Source organism: Hipposideros armiger, unplaced genomic scaffold (genome assembly GCF_001890085.2).
Source record: "Hipposideros armiger isolate ML-2016 unplaced genomic scaffold, ASM189008v1 scaffold_4, whole genome shotgun sequence".
NCBI lineage: Eukaryota > Metazoa > Chordata > Mammalia > Chiroptera > Hipposideridae > Hipposideros > Hipposideros armiger.
The window spans coordinates 8044988-8058285 of NW_017731354.1; the positions used below are offsets into that span (position 1 = coordinate 8044988).

General features: G+C 39.7%; 1 protein-coding gene across 1 annotated transcript in view; it reads left to right on the top strand.

Moving 5' to 3' along the window:
- The window catches only part of FTO (FTO alpha-ketoglutarate dependent dioxygenase), a 240691-nt gene that overhangs the window by 17963 nt on the left and 209430 nt on the right, over positions 1–13298 (top strand). Inside the window, exon 3 of the mRNA XM_019644285.1 lies at positions 2007–2156. Coding sequence (XP_019499830.1) covers positions 2007–2156 — 150 coding nt within the window. The remainder of the gene's footprint in view (positions 1–2006; positions 2157–13298) is intronic.

Below are 13298 nucleotides of genomic sequence, written 5' to 3' on the forward strand. Positions count from 1 at the left end.
AGTGTCACTGGCCCTCATATGTGGGATCCGAACCGGGGCCCTCTGGCATCCCAAGCGAGTTCTTAACCATCGCGCCACTCGGCCGGCCCTGTATTTGTAATTCTGATAGGTAGTGCCAAATTGTCCTCTACAGAGGTGGAGTGTGCCATTTTGCTAACACCGTATTTTATCAAAGTGTTTGATCTTTTCTGATCTGATAGGTGAAAAATATCTATTGTGGCTTTAATTTGAACTTCTCTTAGATGACTAAGTTTGAACATTTTTTTATATGTTTATGAACTCATTTCATTACCTTTTATGTGTTTTGCCTTCATAACACTTGCCCATTTTTCTATTTGATTATTGATGTTTATCTTATTGATGTGTAGGAGCTCTTTATATATTAAAAAAATAAATTCCTGGCTATGCTTGCTTGTTTATGTTTTCATGTGAATTGGACAATCAACTTGCCTAGTTACCAACCCCATTCACCTAAATCGGTCTTGTGTGGATTTTTATTGTGTTTGTATCACATTCATAGATGAATTTAGGGAGAAGTGACATTTCCATGATATTTAGCCTTATTTCCCAGGAACTTAATATGTCATTACATTTGTTTAAATATTCTTTTGTGTTCTTCATTAATATTTTAAAGTTTTTCTTCATGTAGAGAATGCACATGTAAGAATCTTACTAGATGTGTTGTTTTTTTTTTTTAAGCTGAGCCATCCTGCCACCTGTTGGCAGCTCAGCGGCTGCTCAGCTTGGGCTGGGAATCGAACCGCTGTTGCTCAGAGCTCAAACTCTTGAGCGAGCTTTTAACCAACTGAGCCACTCGGCCGGCCCCTTACTAGATGTTTTTATGAGCACACTTTTGTAGCTAGCATTTTCTGAATTTGCCTATTGCTTGAGATATCTTTTTCCTGGTTCATTTGCAGATAAATAATCATATTTGCAAAAGAATTTTTTTTTCTTATTAAAAAACCTTTTACCTCTTTTTGTGTCTACTTGGAGCTCCTCTGTTATGCAACTCCAGAGGGCACCATTGTGTTAGCCATTCTTTTCAGAATAATGATGAGTCATTGTGATGATAAAGGGCATTGTTTTCTAATTCTTAACTTCAGGAACGTTTCTGATGTTTTCCTGTTACAATATGATGCTGGGGTTGGGGTTGAGATAGATCAATATTTTATCATCTTAAGGAACATGCTAGCCACTTGTTTCTACCTTATGGAGGTTTTTATCATGAAAAGATGTATTTATTGAATTCTTTTATGTATCCCTGGACTCATGATTTTTTTTTAAATCTATGAATGTGATTAATTTTAAGTTTCTGCATATTGAACTATCCTTGTATTTCTGGAATAATTTCTACTTAGTCGTGGACGGTTATTCTTTCAATATGCTGCTGGATTTGGATTCTATTTCCTCATGTTGTATTTAGGACTTTTGCACTGATTTTCAGATGTGTGACTGCGTGCGCATTTGTGTGTTTGCAACTCTGCTTGTGTTTTCTCTTTGGATTTTGATACATGTTATTCTATCTTCATGAAAAGAATTTGGAAACTTTTCTTTTCCTATGCTCTTAATTTAAAGTATATTGAAATCACCTGTTCCTTAATTGTGTGGTAGCATTCTCCTTTGAAACTCTGTAGGCCTGGGAAATGTGACAACTTGCTCTTCTGTGTCTTGTTTAGCTTTTCTTTGTCTTCTGGTGTCTCTTTTGGTAATTAATATATCCCTAAACACTAACCATTTAATCTAGATTTTCTAATTTAGTTGCATTGAATTGAACAAAATAATATTATTTTCCTTGGTGTCTGTGGTTATTTCCTCACCATTTTAAGATGTTTTGATTAAAACATAAGGATATGTTAAAAATATTCTAAAGAATGTGTGTGTTTTTAAAATATGATATAAAGGAGGATATTTTATTAAAACCTGAGTTATTCCTATGATAACTGTTATAAAAGTCAGAACTTGAGATGAAACACTTTCTTTTTGGTCATTGTCTTCTCTTTTGACAGGCCCCGAGGACGAGGAGGAAAGTGAGGAGGATCCTCAACTCGAAGGCAGGGATCCTGACATCTGGCACGTCGGTTTCAAGATCTCATGGGACATAGAGACTCCTGGCTTGGCAATACCCCTTCACCAGGGAGACTGCTATTTCATGCTTGGTAATTGGCGGGATCTAACTATGCTGATGCTCTGTTGTCTAAGTTTTAGATTATTGGGTACCTATTTTGAATGTATCTTTTGAAATACGTTTCAAGTATTTTATAATGATAGTGGAACATCTACGTGTAACTAGTTTTGTTTTTTTTGTTTATTTTTGAGATAATGCTAATTTTTCAAAGTTGTTCTTCTTTTCATTCTCAGTGTTTACGGAGTTCCCTAAATGTGCTAAACAATTTTCAGGAGCCCTCATCGGAGCTACTGAGTCATCTAAATCAACTTATCAGTGTGAAGTTTTTTTTTTTTTTAGCTGAGGCATCCTGCTACCTGTTGGCAACTCAGCGGCTGCTCAGTTCAGGCTGGACTCGAACCGCTGTTGCTCAGAGCTCAAACTCTTGAGCGAGCTCTTAACCAACTGAGCCACTCGGCCGGCCCAGTGTGAAGTTTTAAAAATATTTTCCTGTTGGTATAAGTTCTCACTGAGAAGGTTTTTCTTTCTTTTCCCATTTTGAATTTAGTTTCTTCTCAAGAGCAGCTGACCTGATAACAGGGCCTTTCTCTCCACTTGTCATTTATCAGTAGTTCTTTGGGAAGTAATATTTCAGCTGTGGTTAAGCCAGCCGAAGCTGTGGAATTTGTGGGGCTTTCTTTTTCCTTATTTGCTCTAAGTTTTTGGTTGTGTATTTAGATTTTCCTACTTCTACACAGCGAGTGTGCCAACAATATCCTTTTTTACTCATTAGGCATCTCAGGATTTACTGTCTCCTTGGCTGTAGCTCCTGGTTATGCAGGGTTTGTCTCACTCTTACCTGCCTGGGGGATCTACTCATGTGTTGGTTTTAGAGCTGGGAAGCACCATGACTCAAAGCCAGTATTTATTACAAGAATTATTTCTCAATTAATTGAGTATTTGTAGTACATGTTCTGTATGCTGCGTAAGGTTCTGGAGGAGGCTTTGGGGATGGAGAAAACTCGGCCCCTGCCTTCTGGGAATTCACAGTTTGCAACAGCTCTTTCGGCCAATACCTCATTAAGCACTTTCCAAATTTCACTCATTCGCACATCAGCTCCGAGGTCCTTACCATATCTGTGCTACCTTACTGTCACTTATATAACATTTCTCTCTAAATAAACTCACCTTCTCCCTTTTCCTGAAATGCATTCATTTTAGTAGGAGATTTTGTATTACTATTTTAAAGGGAAAACCAGTACTGCTTGGCATAATTAGAAGAGTTTTATAAATATAGAAAGTAAAACAGTAAGTGCCTGCTACCTTTTTTTTTTTTTTTCCTGAAGGTCCTCCGTCTGAGTCCTGTTCTATTTTTCTTAAAAGGGGAGCTTAGTAACTGCTAGAGAGGTGTTAACCGTATAGTGGTACCTCTCGGAGACTTCCTCCTTGTCAACAGGAAGGTCAGAAGGTCATTTTATAGGGAATGACTTGCTCACAGTGTGACTCCCCGGTACTCAATATCATGTCGCTTTATCGCTTAAATTCTTCTCATGGGCTGATTCCTGCATTTGTTGAACAGGATGGAAGGAAGCAAATCTCGTGCCTTCCATCTGCACGTGGCCTTACAGTTTGCACATCACGTTCACAGAAGCCATCTCATCCAGTCTCCAAGCAGCCTTTGAGCCCCAGGGCATGTGTAGATTGTCATTTTCTTAAGTAATTGCCTAAGGTCACTCAGCATGAGGCAGAACAGGGACCAGAATGGGGTTCAGGTTCTATATACAGATGGTCCCGACTTAGGATTGTTCGACTTATACAATTTTTTGACTTTATGATGGTGCAAAAGTGGTGCACATTCATTCAGTAGAACTCGTACCTGGAATTTTGGATTTCGATCTTTTCCCGGGCCAGCAATGTGCGGTGACGCGCTCTGGGGCTGCTGGACAGCGGCAGCAAGCCACGCCTCCCAGTCCCCCACGTGACCCAAGGGTAACCAACCAATACTCTGCAGTGTGTTCATTTTGTGAGATATTGTGCCCACCTGTAGGATAACCTAAGTGTTCTGAGCACGTTTGTGGTAGGCTAGGCTAAGCTATGATGTTCGGTAGGTTCGTTTATTAAGCACATTTTCAACTTAGGATCAGTTTATTGTGATGTAACCCCGTTGTAAGTTGAGGAACCTGGGTACATAGTTTTTTACCCCCTAAGGGAACGATTATACTTGATCCCTATGCACTGAAATCTCTGTGTGGGACTGTTTTTAGGTTAAGTTCATGTCTTCCTCTGCCTCTGCCCTTGGGAGCGAAGCTTGTGTTCTGAAGGCTCTGCCCCATTGTCGAGTATCATTTGTAGGTAAAACAGATATTATTTCATTTTTTAATGTGCCGCCCAGATATGGATATTTACCTTGAGGATCAATGGGTGTTCATTTCAGCCACTTAAACCACTTTCCTTTGGAGACTTTGTTCAGGAGTTTCTATTAGCAATTTGAATCTTTAAAGGAAATGAGATGGGGGCCATCTTTGATTGCTTTGTTAATTTTCTGTATATAAAAGTAGTAAATACATGTAAAAGTTCAGGCAACCTTTCATTTTTTTATTAACATCTCATGTGTTCTTTTCTGATTGAAAAGTAATGTATTCTCACTGTAGAGAAAAGAAACTGAAAAGCATGAAATGAATGAATACAAAAATCAGCTTCATGCCTGTTTCGGTATATTTTCAGTTTTTCTTCTATACATATAGTATATGGATAACAACCATATTTATTGGGGACTAACAACAAGTCAAGCATTCTTTAATCTTCTAAATAACCCTAAAAGTAATATTAGCTATGTTGCAAAAGAAAAGATTAAGGTTAGGCTGATGTAGTTACTTACATGGTTACACAGCTGGTAAGACGCATGGATTGGAACTTGTCATTTTATCCCACTGGGGCTCTGCCACCCCACGTCAGGCCATGCCTCCTCACCCCCTCGGGCTCTGAGCCCTGCTGTGGGCTGCTGCACCCCCTCTCCCTCCCTCAGCATCGATGCCTCTGCCTCACTTACAGGCCTTAGGACTAAATTGTTCAGGAAGGGAAAAAAGAGGACTATGACTACGATTCATTTGCTTCTTTTCCATTTCTTTTTAAAGTTAAGTTTTTATTCTTGCCTCTGAAATAGATTAATAATGAAAATATTAAATAATTACATTGTCCTTTTGAATATCATTTTATATTTTGAATTATATTTTGAATATTTTGTTATAGTGTGTATACATTTTCAAATACACATTGTGTCCCTTTAGCTATTGTAGGCGATAATACTCCTTCTAAATGAGTGTTACTATTTTATAGGTGCTAATATCTAAGACATAATATCTGTTCCTGGTTTCCCAACTCCTGCCTTCAGATAGAGGTGAAACAGCTGGTACTAATCTGGGCCAAGCATGGCACGATGTGCCCACGGTTTGCATTCAGAATATGTTTTCTTATTAAGATGTCATATTGGATTTCTAGAATGAATTTTTTTCTGTCTCCTCTTAAACAAAACAAAACAAAAATGAAAGCAACCATAGTCGAATGCCCCCTCTTCTCTTGACTTTGGAAAATCCAAGTACTCTAAGGAGCTCTGTGGAAGGACCACAGCCCAGCGCTGATATCTGAAATCTGAACTTCATAGCACTTATGAAAAGGAAACAGTTTAGCTCAATTTATAATAATATATTGGTCTGCAGAGGAAGTGCAGACTGAACCCTGCTGTCTCAAGTAAATACTCCAGGGGTGTCTGATGGGGGACGTGTCGGGTCCCTGTAATAAATCCACTGCCTGTGGGGTGACTGAAGGCCCTGCTGGCAGTGCCTGAGGACACGCTTAACTGGGGTTGTCACGGTTTTACTTTTAAATTGGAATCTCTGCCCTAATCTCAGAGTTAGACATGACCAGATTTGCAAACAGATTTACAATTTTCACTAATTTTCCAACCAGGACTTCAAAACACACTTAGAGAAAAAAAAATACACTCTGGTATTTTTCAGAGTAGGATGATTTACTTTGCCACAGATGTTTTCCATAGACTGAATGTAACCTGGGAGTTAGGGACTTAGAAGTGACTCGGAGACAAACTATGAGTTTTGGGTTTTTTTTGGTGGAACAGATTATGCAGTTCAAGGGACATCAACCAAATTATGTTTATTAAGCAGGGGCCGGGTGTGGAGGTGGGGTGTTTCAGGACAGAGGTGAATGCTAAGTAAATAATTAGGGCACCCCTCCCCCCACTTAATTTATTATTATTACTTTTTACATGTCACTGTTCATGACGCGTTCTCTCCAGTATCTTTACTTTGGTTACCTTAAATCCAACTGAACTCATTTTCCAATATCTGGTGTTACTATAACAGTCAGTTATTTCAAAGTTTCAGTTGCCCAGTAAAAATTCCACTGCAAAAAAAGAGAAAGCAATGGAATTCGAAATGCATAGTCTTTCTTTCTTGGTTTTGCGTTACCTCACCAACAGTTGGGGGTAAAACGCTGAAAAGGCCATGGGTTTTCTGTCAGGTGACCAGGTTCCGGACTCACTGCGATGTTGGCACCTCTCTTGAGTCTCCGCCCCCCTGGCCAACGAGTGGCAATGATACCTGCTTCCCAGGGTCATTGTGAGGCCAGGTAAGAAAATGGGTGGGAAAGTGTTCAGCAAAAGGCCATTTGAATGTGGGGACCGCTGATGAGGATTGGGACCTGGGCCATGGTTATCGGAGAACCAGTGAGGCGAGTGGGTGACGGAAGAGTGCCGATGCTCTGTCCTTATCCCGCGTCCTGCCCCTCGCTTTGCCAGCTTTGCACCCAACTATTCCATATATATTTCCGTAGCTCACGATGGAGCTCTGGGCAAGGGAAACCTTACCCCTCGATTCTTGAGGGTGGGTAAGAAGAGCTCCCATGTGGCCATGGTTGCACCAGAGCTCTTGGTAACCACAGTCTTATGCTGGTTGAGGCTGAACTGACGTTAGAGGCTGCCCCGTAGCTTTTTATAGATGCGGTTCATGGTGTTTGCAATACCTGTGACTTAGAGCAGCAGGACCTGGAGCGCTGGGAACGTTTGATGTGCTCCAGCCTGGAAACAGGCCATGCTTCTAAATATTTGGGGGCAGCAAGAACCACTCTGGTTGGCCGATAGCCCTCCGAGCAGGAAGAACAGACGTCTCTCGGAGTTTAAAGTCTCTGACCTGAGGCTCCTCAGGGACTTGACTTTGAGACTGTGGTATCTTAGTAAATCCTCCAGGTGTGCCTCCATCCTGCCCTGATTCAGACATTTTATTCAAAGGAAAAGGCTTTTGTTATTTTTTTTCCTCTGACCCTGCTCTTTTCCTCCCCCAACCTCTGACTGACCAGCTGAAGTAAAAAGTACCTGTAATTTATGGCTTAATCATAAATTCTGAATAATTATACTTTATTACCTCTCATGGGTCTTGAAAGGTAGGTGCCATGTTCTGCTTTCTGCCGAGGCCAGGGAATAATAATACAGAAACAGTAATAAATTATAACTTCAGGCTGCAGTTGGTAAGCTTGAGGAATTGCCATTTAAGTGGAAAGTGCTTGAACAGCCAAATGAGCACCTGTCATGTTTATTTTCACTTTGAGAAGTAGAAACATGACAGTGTAGTTTCAGCTGCTTGTCCAGGGCGAACTTCCGGCCTTCTATCCTTCTCAGCCACTGCACTGTGGGCCTCTGCACCTCGCTTCTGACAGGGTGAGGGTGCGTCTCCCCCTGGGACTTTTCTGCCCCCAAATGCTGGCATTTTCAAAGTTGTGCTTTTTGACTCAATGACTGCTTTTGTTTTGTTTGGTAGTCAGGAGAGTTCCCGTGACTTGTGGTATATGCTCCGAGGCTGGCACCTGAGTGTCTTCCTAGGTACTTGAAAGGATTTGCCTCCCTCTTACGCTTTCTTGCCGTAGCCGGTCTTTTTGCTTATCTCTGTGTCATTTTGTCTTGAACTTTCCTTGAAATGTGTGGGACGTACCTGCTGAGGGCCAGGCACCTTCTGGAGGCTTTGATTTATTTTATTTGTTTCTCCTAACGAGCCTGTCAGGTAGGCACTCCTCCACCTCTGATCCCCACTTTTTCCCAGAGAAGGAACTTGATGGGGATCGGCTGCTCCTGGGTGCGTGGTCTCTTTCAGGGCTGTGGAAGTGCTCCATGAGCAGTCGGTGGGGATGGGGACACAACCCCGGAAACACACTGCAATATCGTGAATTGTACACTTTTCAGTGAGGGAGTTGTTTGCTGTGTGAATTCTGTCTCAGTAAAGCCCTTTTAAAAAAGAAAAGTGAGCTTAGAGAGGTAAAAGTAACTTGTTCAGAGTGACATACCTAGTGAAGCTTGTGTCTGAATCCAGGTTTTCCTGGGACCAAAGCAGTTCGTCCTTCCATTGAGCCTCTCTCTGCTAATTATACAGTCATGGAATCGTTTGTCTTTAAACATGTGGAGATAAAAGTAATTGAGCAATTAATAGATAAATATACATATGTTCTCACTACTGTAAAGGATTCAAACAATATGGAAGTGTGTAGAATAAAATGTAGAAGTATTCTTTTACCTTCCTTTCCTATCTGGTTCATTTGTAAGCATTAACATCAATATAGTTATGTTAATTTATGTATATATATGTTGCTTTTAAAAAACCACAAAAGGGGCTTTATTATATATATTATTATACTCGTAGTATTTGTTTTTTGTTTGTTTGTTTGTTTGTTTTGTTTTACTTAATAAAATGTCCTGGAGATCTTTTCATGTCAGTATCTCATTCATCTTATTATTGGTATTATAAAAATAATATATGTACAAGGAAATAAAGATTCAAACAAGGGCCGGCCGAGTGGCTCAGTTGGTTAAGAGCTCGCTCAAGAGTTTGAGCTCTGAGCAACAGCGGTTCGAGTCCAGCCCGAGCTGAGCAGCCGCTGAGCTGCCCACAGGTAGCAGGATGGCTCAGCTTAAAAAAAAAAAAAAGATTCAAACAGTTGAGGATCTGAAATGGAAAGTGAAAAACTCTTTGCCACCTACCCCAAGTTCCATTTCTTACAAGTCCCTATTTTTCACTGTATTTGCATTTTATTCTTTAAATGGTTACCTCCTCAACTCTTAAACATATGCTTAATACTTCTGTTTCTTCCTCGAACAACTTTCAGTTTATCAGTTTTTCCATTAAGAAAAATATGGAATTGGCTGTCTTACACTGTCTCTTGCTTTAGCTAACTTTTGTTAGTTAATATTTAGATTTTTTTTTCATTCACTTTATAACCAATACATAGATATTCTCTCTTGACTTTCAGTATGTACAATGGGGAATTAAAGTTCTCTTTCAGCCATATCATTACTTTGATATTTTTGAAGTTTATAACGTTTACATACTAATCTGTAATTTTGAAACACCTACCGTGCTTTCGCTGTACCGTGATTCTGAAATTTGAAAGTCAGTACAGAACAGTGCTTATGGATGTGGTATTTACTGCAGAACCAAATAGAATGACTGGATCCATAAAGAGCAGATGTAATCCACTGTGATCACTAAGCCCGTGTGACTGGAAAGGGAGTTTTGTCGGTGTCAGGTCAAGGTTATCCTTCATCAAAGGCTCAGACGCGTGCTCTGTTTCAGCTTGCTTTGTATTTGAACCATGACTTTCTTGCGTAGTGCTCCCTCTCCCCCAGGAATTCATAAATGCCATTCTTTATTCTTATGGTTAGAAGAATCATGCTATAGTGAGATCTCTATGCCAGTAGATGTTTTGTCATACTACCTGTTTTGATAAGCGCTGGGTTCTTCAACCTCACCTGGCACAGTTATCGTACTGAGATTTTGTCTCATTTCACTCCTTTGCTAATTCTATTTACTTGGGTCCCACGTCTTCCTCTTTTATGGAATTTTCTAAAAATGCCTTCTAGCTACAATATTGTACATTCCTCAAAATTTGTGACTTCTCCAGCACCTAACACAATTCTTTGAACATGGTAGGTACTTTAATAAATAATTACTGAATTAATGAGGGAATGAAAAAACCAAGGATTGGCTCTTTTTTTTCTTTTTCTTTTTTTCATTTCATGGCATTATGTCTTGACCATAACAAGCAAAAGAAAATATTTATTCTGTCTTCGAAAGCTCCTGACTGGAAAATGTTTTGAAATCCCTTCCCCAAACAGATGGCCCATCCATCTAACACTGAGATCTCCAAAGATACCTTTTAGAATCTTCCATAGCACTCTGCTCCTTCAGTGACCATGCTTTACATCTTTATTTCTAGTCCTAATACCCATGTGACATCCCAGAAGTTTCCAAATTGGCACAGTGTCTGGATCAATCTGTATATTCTCTTTCAAATCTTTTAGAAGGAAACCACCAAAGGTAACAAAAATGTGTTTGGTTTTTTGTGTGTGTTTTTTTTTTAGCTGAGCCATCCTGCCATCTATTGGCAGCTTAGCGGCAGCTCAACTGGGGCCGGGACTCGAACCGCTGTTGCTCAGAGCTCACACTCTTGAGCGAGCTCTTAACCAACTGAGCCACTCAGCTGGCCCCTGTGTTGTTGTTTTTTTAAGCCGAGGATGGCTGTGTTACTGTGAATTATGAGATCTTTTTATTCTCCATGATTCATTCAATCAGAATCATGCTTTATTGGGATAATGCTGCACCTGGGTTGAGTGAGTGAAATTGTTCCCTTTGGCTGGCAGTCTTAATTTATTCTCTTTGGCTCTCTGTCTATATAACATAGCAAAAGCTGTGGAAAATAATTTTTCAGCCTTTTAATTTGATTGCATATCCTGTGTGTATGCTTTGCCATTTCTGTCAAGACGGTGGAAGAATGACCATGAATGAAGCTTTTTTTTTTTTCCCAATTGATCCTTTGTGAAGGCTTGAGCCCAGGACTGACCAGGAAGTGAGTTTGTCTTTCCTAAATCAGCAGTCCCTACAGCAGATTTCAAGGCCAAACGGTATGCCCCATGATGGAAGGTGAACTAAACTCTTCCTGTGGAATAATTCTCCTATGTTCAATAAACATTTAAAAACTGTTTAAAAAGATACAAATTATAGTCCTCGGTCAATCTATTGTAGTGGCTTTGGCCTAAAATTGGCACAGACCTTTTTCCTTGTCTTTGTTCACATTGCTCCCTCTACTGGGTCATGCTTTTCCCTTTATCTAGGTGCATGTATATCTCACCTATTTAGTGGCAACATTAAAAAAATGTAACACCCACAATGGCACGGGCACCAACCAACCAGTGTGGACGCCACAGGTCTCGTCCCCCTTTGGGCTATGGTGATTGATACAGAGGTCTTATATTTTGGAGCTAAGCTTTTAGAGAGCCAGGACTGGATTTTATATATATATATATATATATATATATATATATATATATATATATATATGTTATATATATTATTGTACTGCACACAGCACTCAGTGCCTTGTACACAAAAGGAACTCACCCTATATTGGTAAAGAACATCCTGTTTTCCTTCCTCGGTGTTGGCTAGAAATTGTAGCCATCTTCCTCAGTTGCCAATGGAAAATTAGATGTGAGATAGGAGTGACTAAAGAGGGGAGTCAAAAGTTATGTGAAGAAACAGAACCTAGAGGCTTAAGTGATTGCTTCTGTTTCATTCACTAAGTTTATATGGAAAGTCCTGGTCCCCACAGTTCATTGGGGGTAATGGGCAGAAGTGATGGCTCTGCGTACATGAGGGAGGAACAGAAGACAATTACTTCATTCAAGTTGCCTGGCAGCCTAACCTCTGTGCCTCCCCATCATTTCGTTTCCCCTTTCCCCTCTGCCCTCCTGTCTTTCGGGAACAGTTGCGGGCTGGAAGAGTAAAGGCAGCCCTTGCCGAAGTGGGATTCACGTTCTTTCTGCATAGTTAGAAAGCAGAAATGAACGATTAATCTCAAGAATCTATTCTCTTCCCAACACAACAACAGACTAAGAATTCCATAAAAGTTAATTTAAAAAAAAGAGGGGGCAAGCTGTGTACCCTGAGGTCATCATCACCTCGGTACTTGTTTTTATACAAGAATTTTCCCTCCCGTGGGAAACCGTATTTGGGGAAAGGTTTACTAACCAAAGCTTCTTCTGCCTTTACTGGCTGTGTGCCATCGGCTTTATTTGGGGAGTGAATACCTCTTTTCTGAGGCTTTCCTCATTGACTGTCTCCCTTTGGGTCTTGCAAAAATAATGGTACTTACTGTTTTATTTTTCATTGCTAAGTACAAGCGTAATAATGCATATCATCAAGTCAAAGATGCCATCAATTTTCAGAAGTAGTCCAATTTTGGAGATTCTAAATACAAAGAAAAAAATGTGTACCTTGGAAATGATGAAATTGGTACACGTTCTTTGTAGAGAACTTACAAACTATCGGAACATGTAAAGTAGATAATAAAAATACATCATGCTATCATCACACAGAGAGAATATAATTTATAACTATTTGGCCTAATTCCTTCTGGTGATTCTTTCTATACGTGGGAATATGTGTTTATTTCTTTTTAGAAAATATATTAGATACAATATTTTGTATCTTTTTTTTTAAATAGTTCTATATCCTGAACATTTTTTCTTATTAAATATGCCTTGAAAATGTATTTTCTAAAGTGGCTTAAATATTAAACCCCTACTTTGGGTCATTTCTTTCATGTCCAGTGTTTGGATGTCATATATATTGCTTTGGTGACCGTCTTCGTTCATCTGCCTTCGTCTGCATCTATTCTTTAGGAAAAATTACTAGAAGTGGAATATCTGGGCTAGGGTTGAGGGTGTGGATATTTTAAAACCAAACGTACTGTATTGTCTGACTGTTATACAGAAAGGTTGTTCAGTTTCCATTCCCACCTGCAGTTTATGCAATGTGGTTATCACTTACTTCTACCAGCCTCCTTTACCTCCTTCACCCTAGACGATACTGGGCATTATGATTTAAAAATATTTTTTGCCAGTTTAATGGGCAACAATAATGTGCTGCTCCTGTAAGTGGGATTTCTTTACGTATCGATGAGGTTGCACATTTTCCCTGTTTGATGGCCGTTTGTACACTTCTTTCTATTACTGTTCACTGGATGGTCATTTTGCCCATTCTTCTGTTGAGATGTGAGTGTTTTTCTTGACATTTACTTTATTCAACTCTTCTGCTCATTTGCCAGGTATTTTTTAATATACTCTTTTGGATTTTTT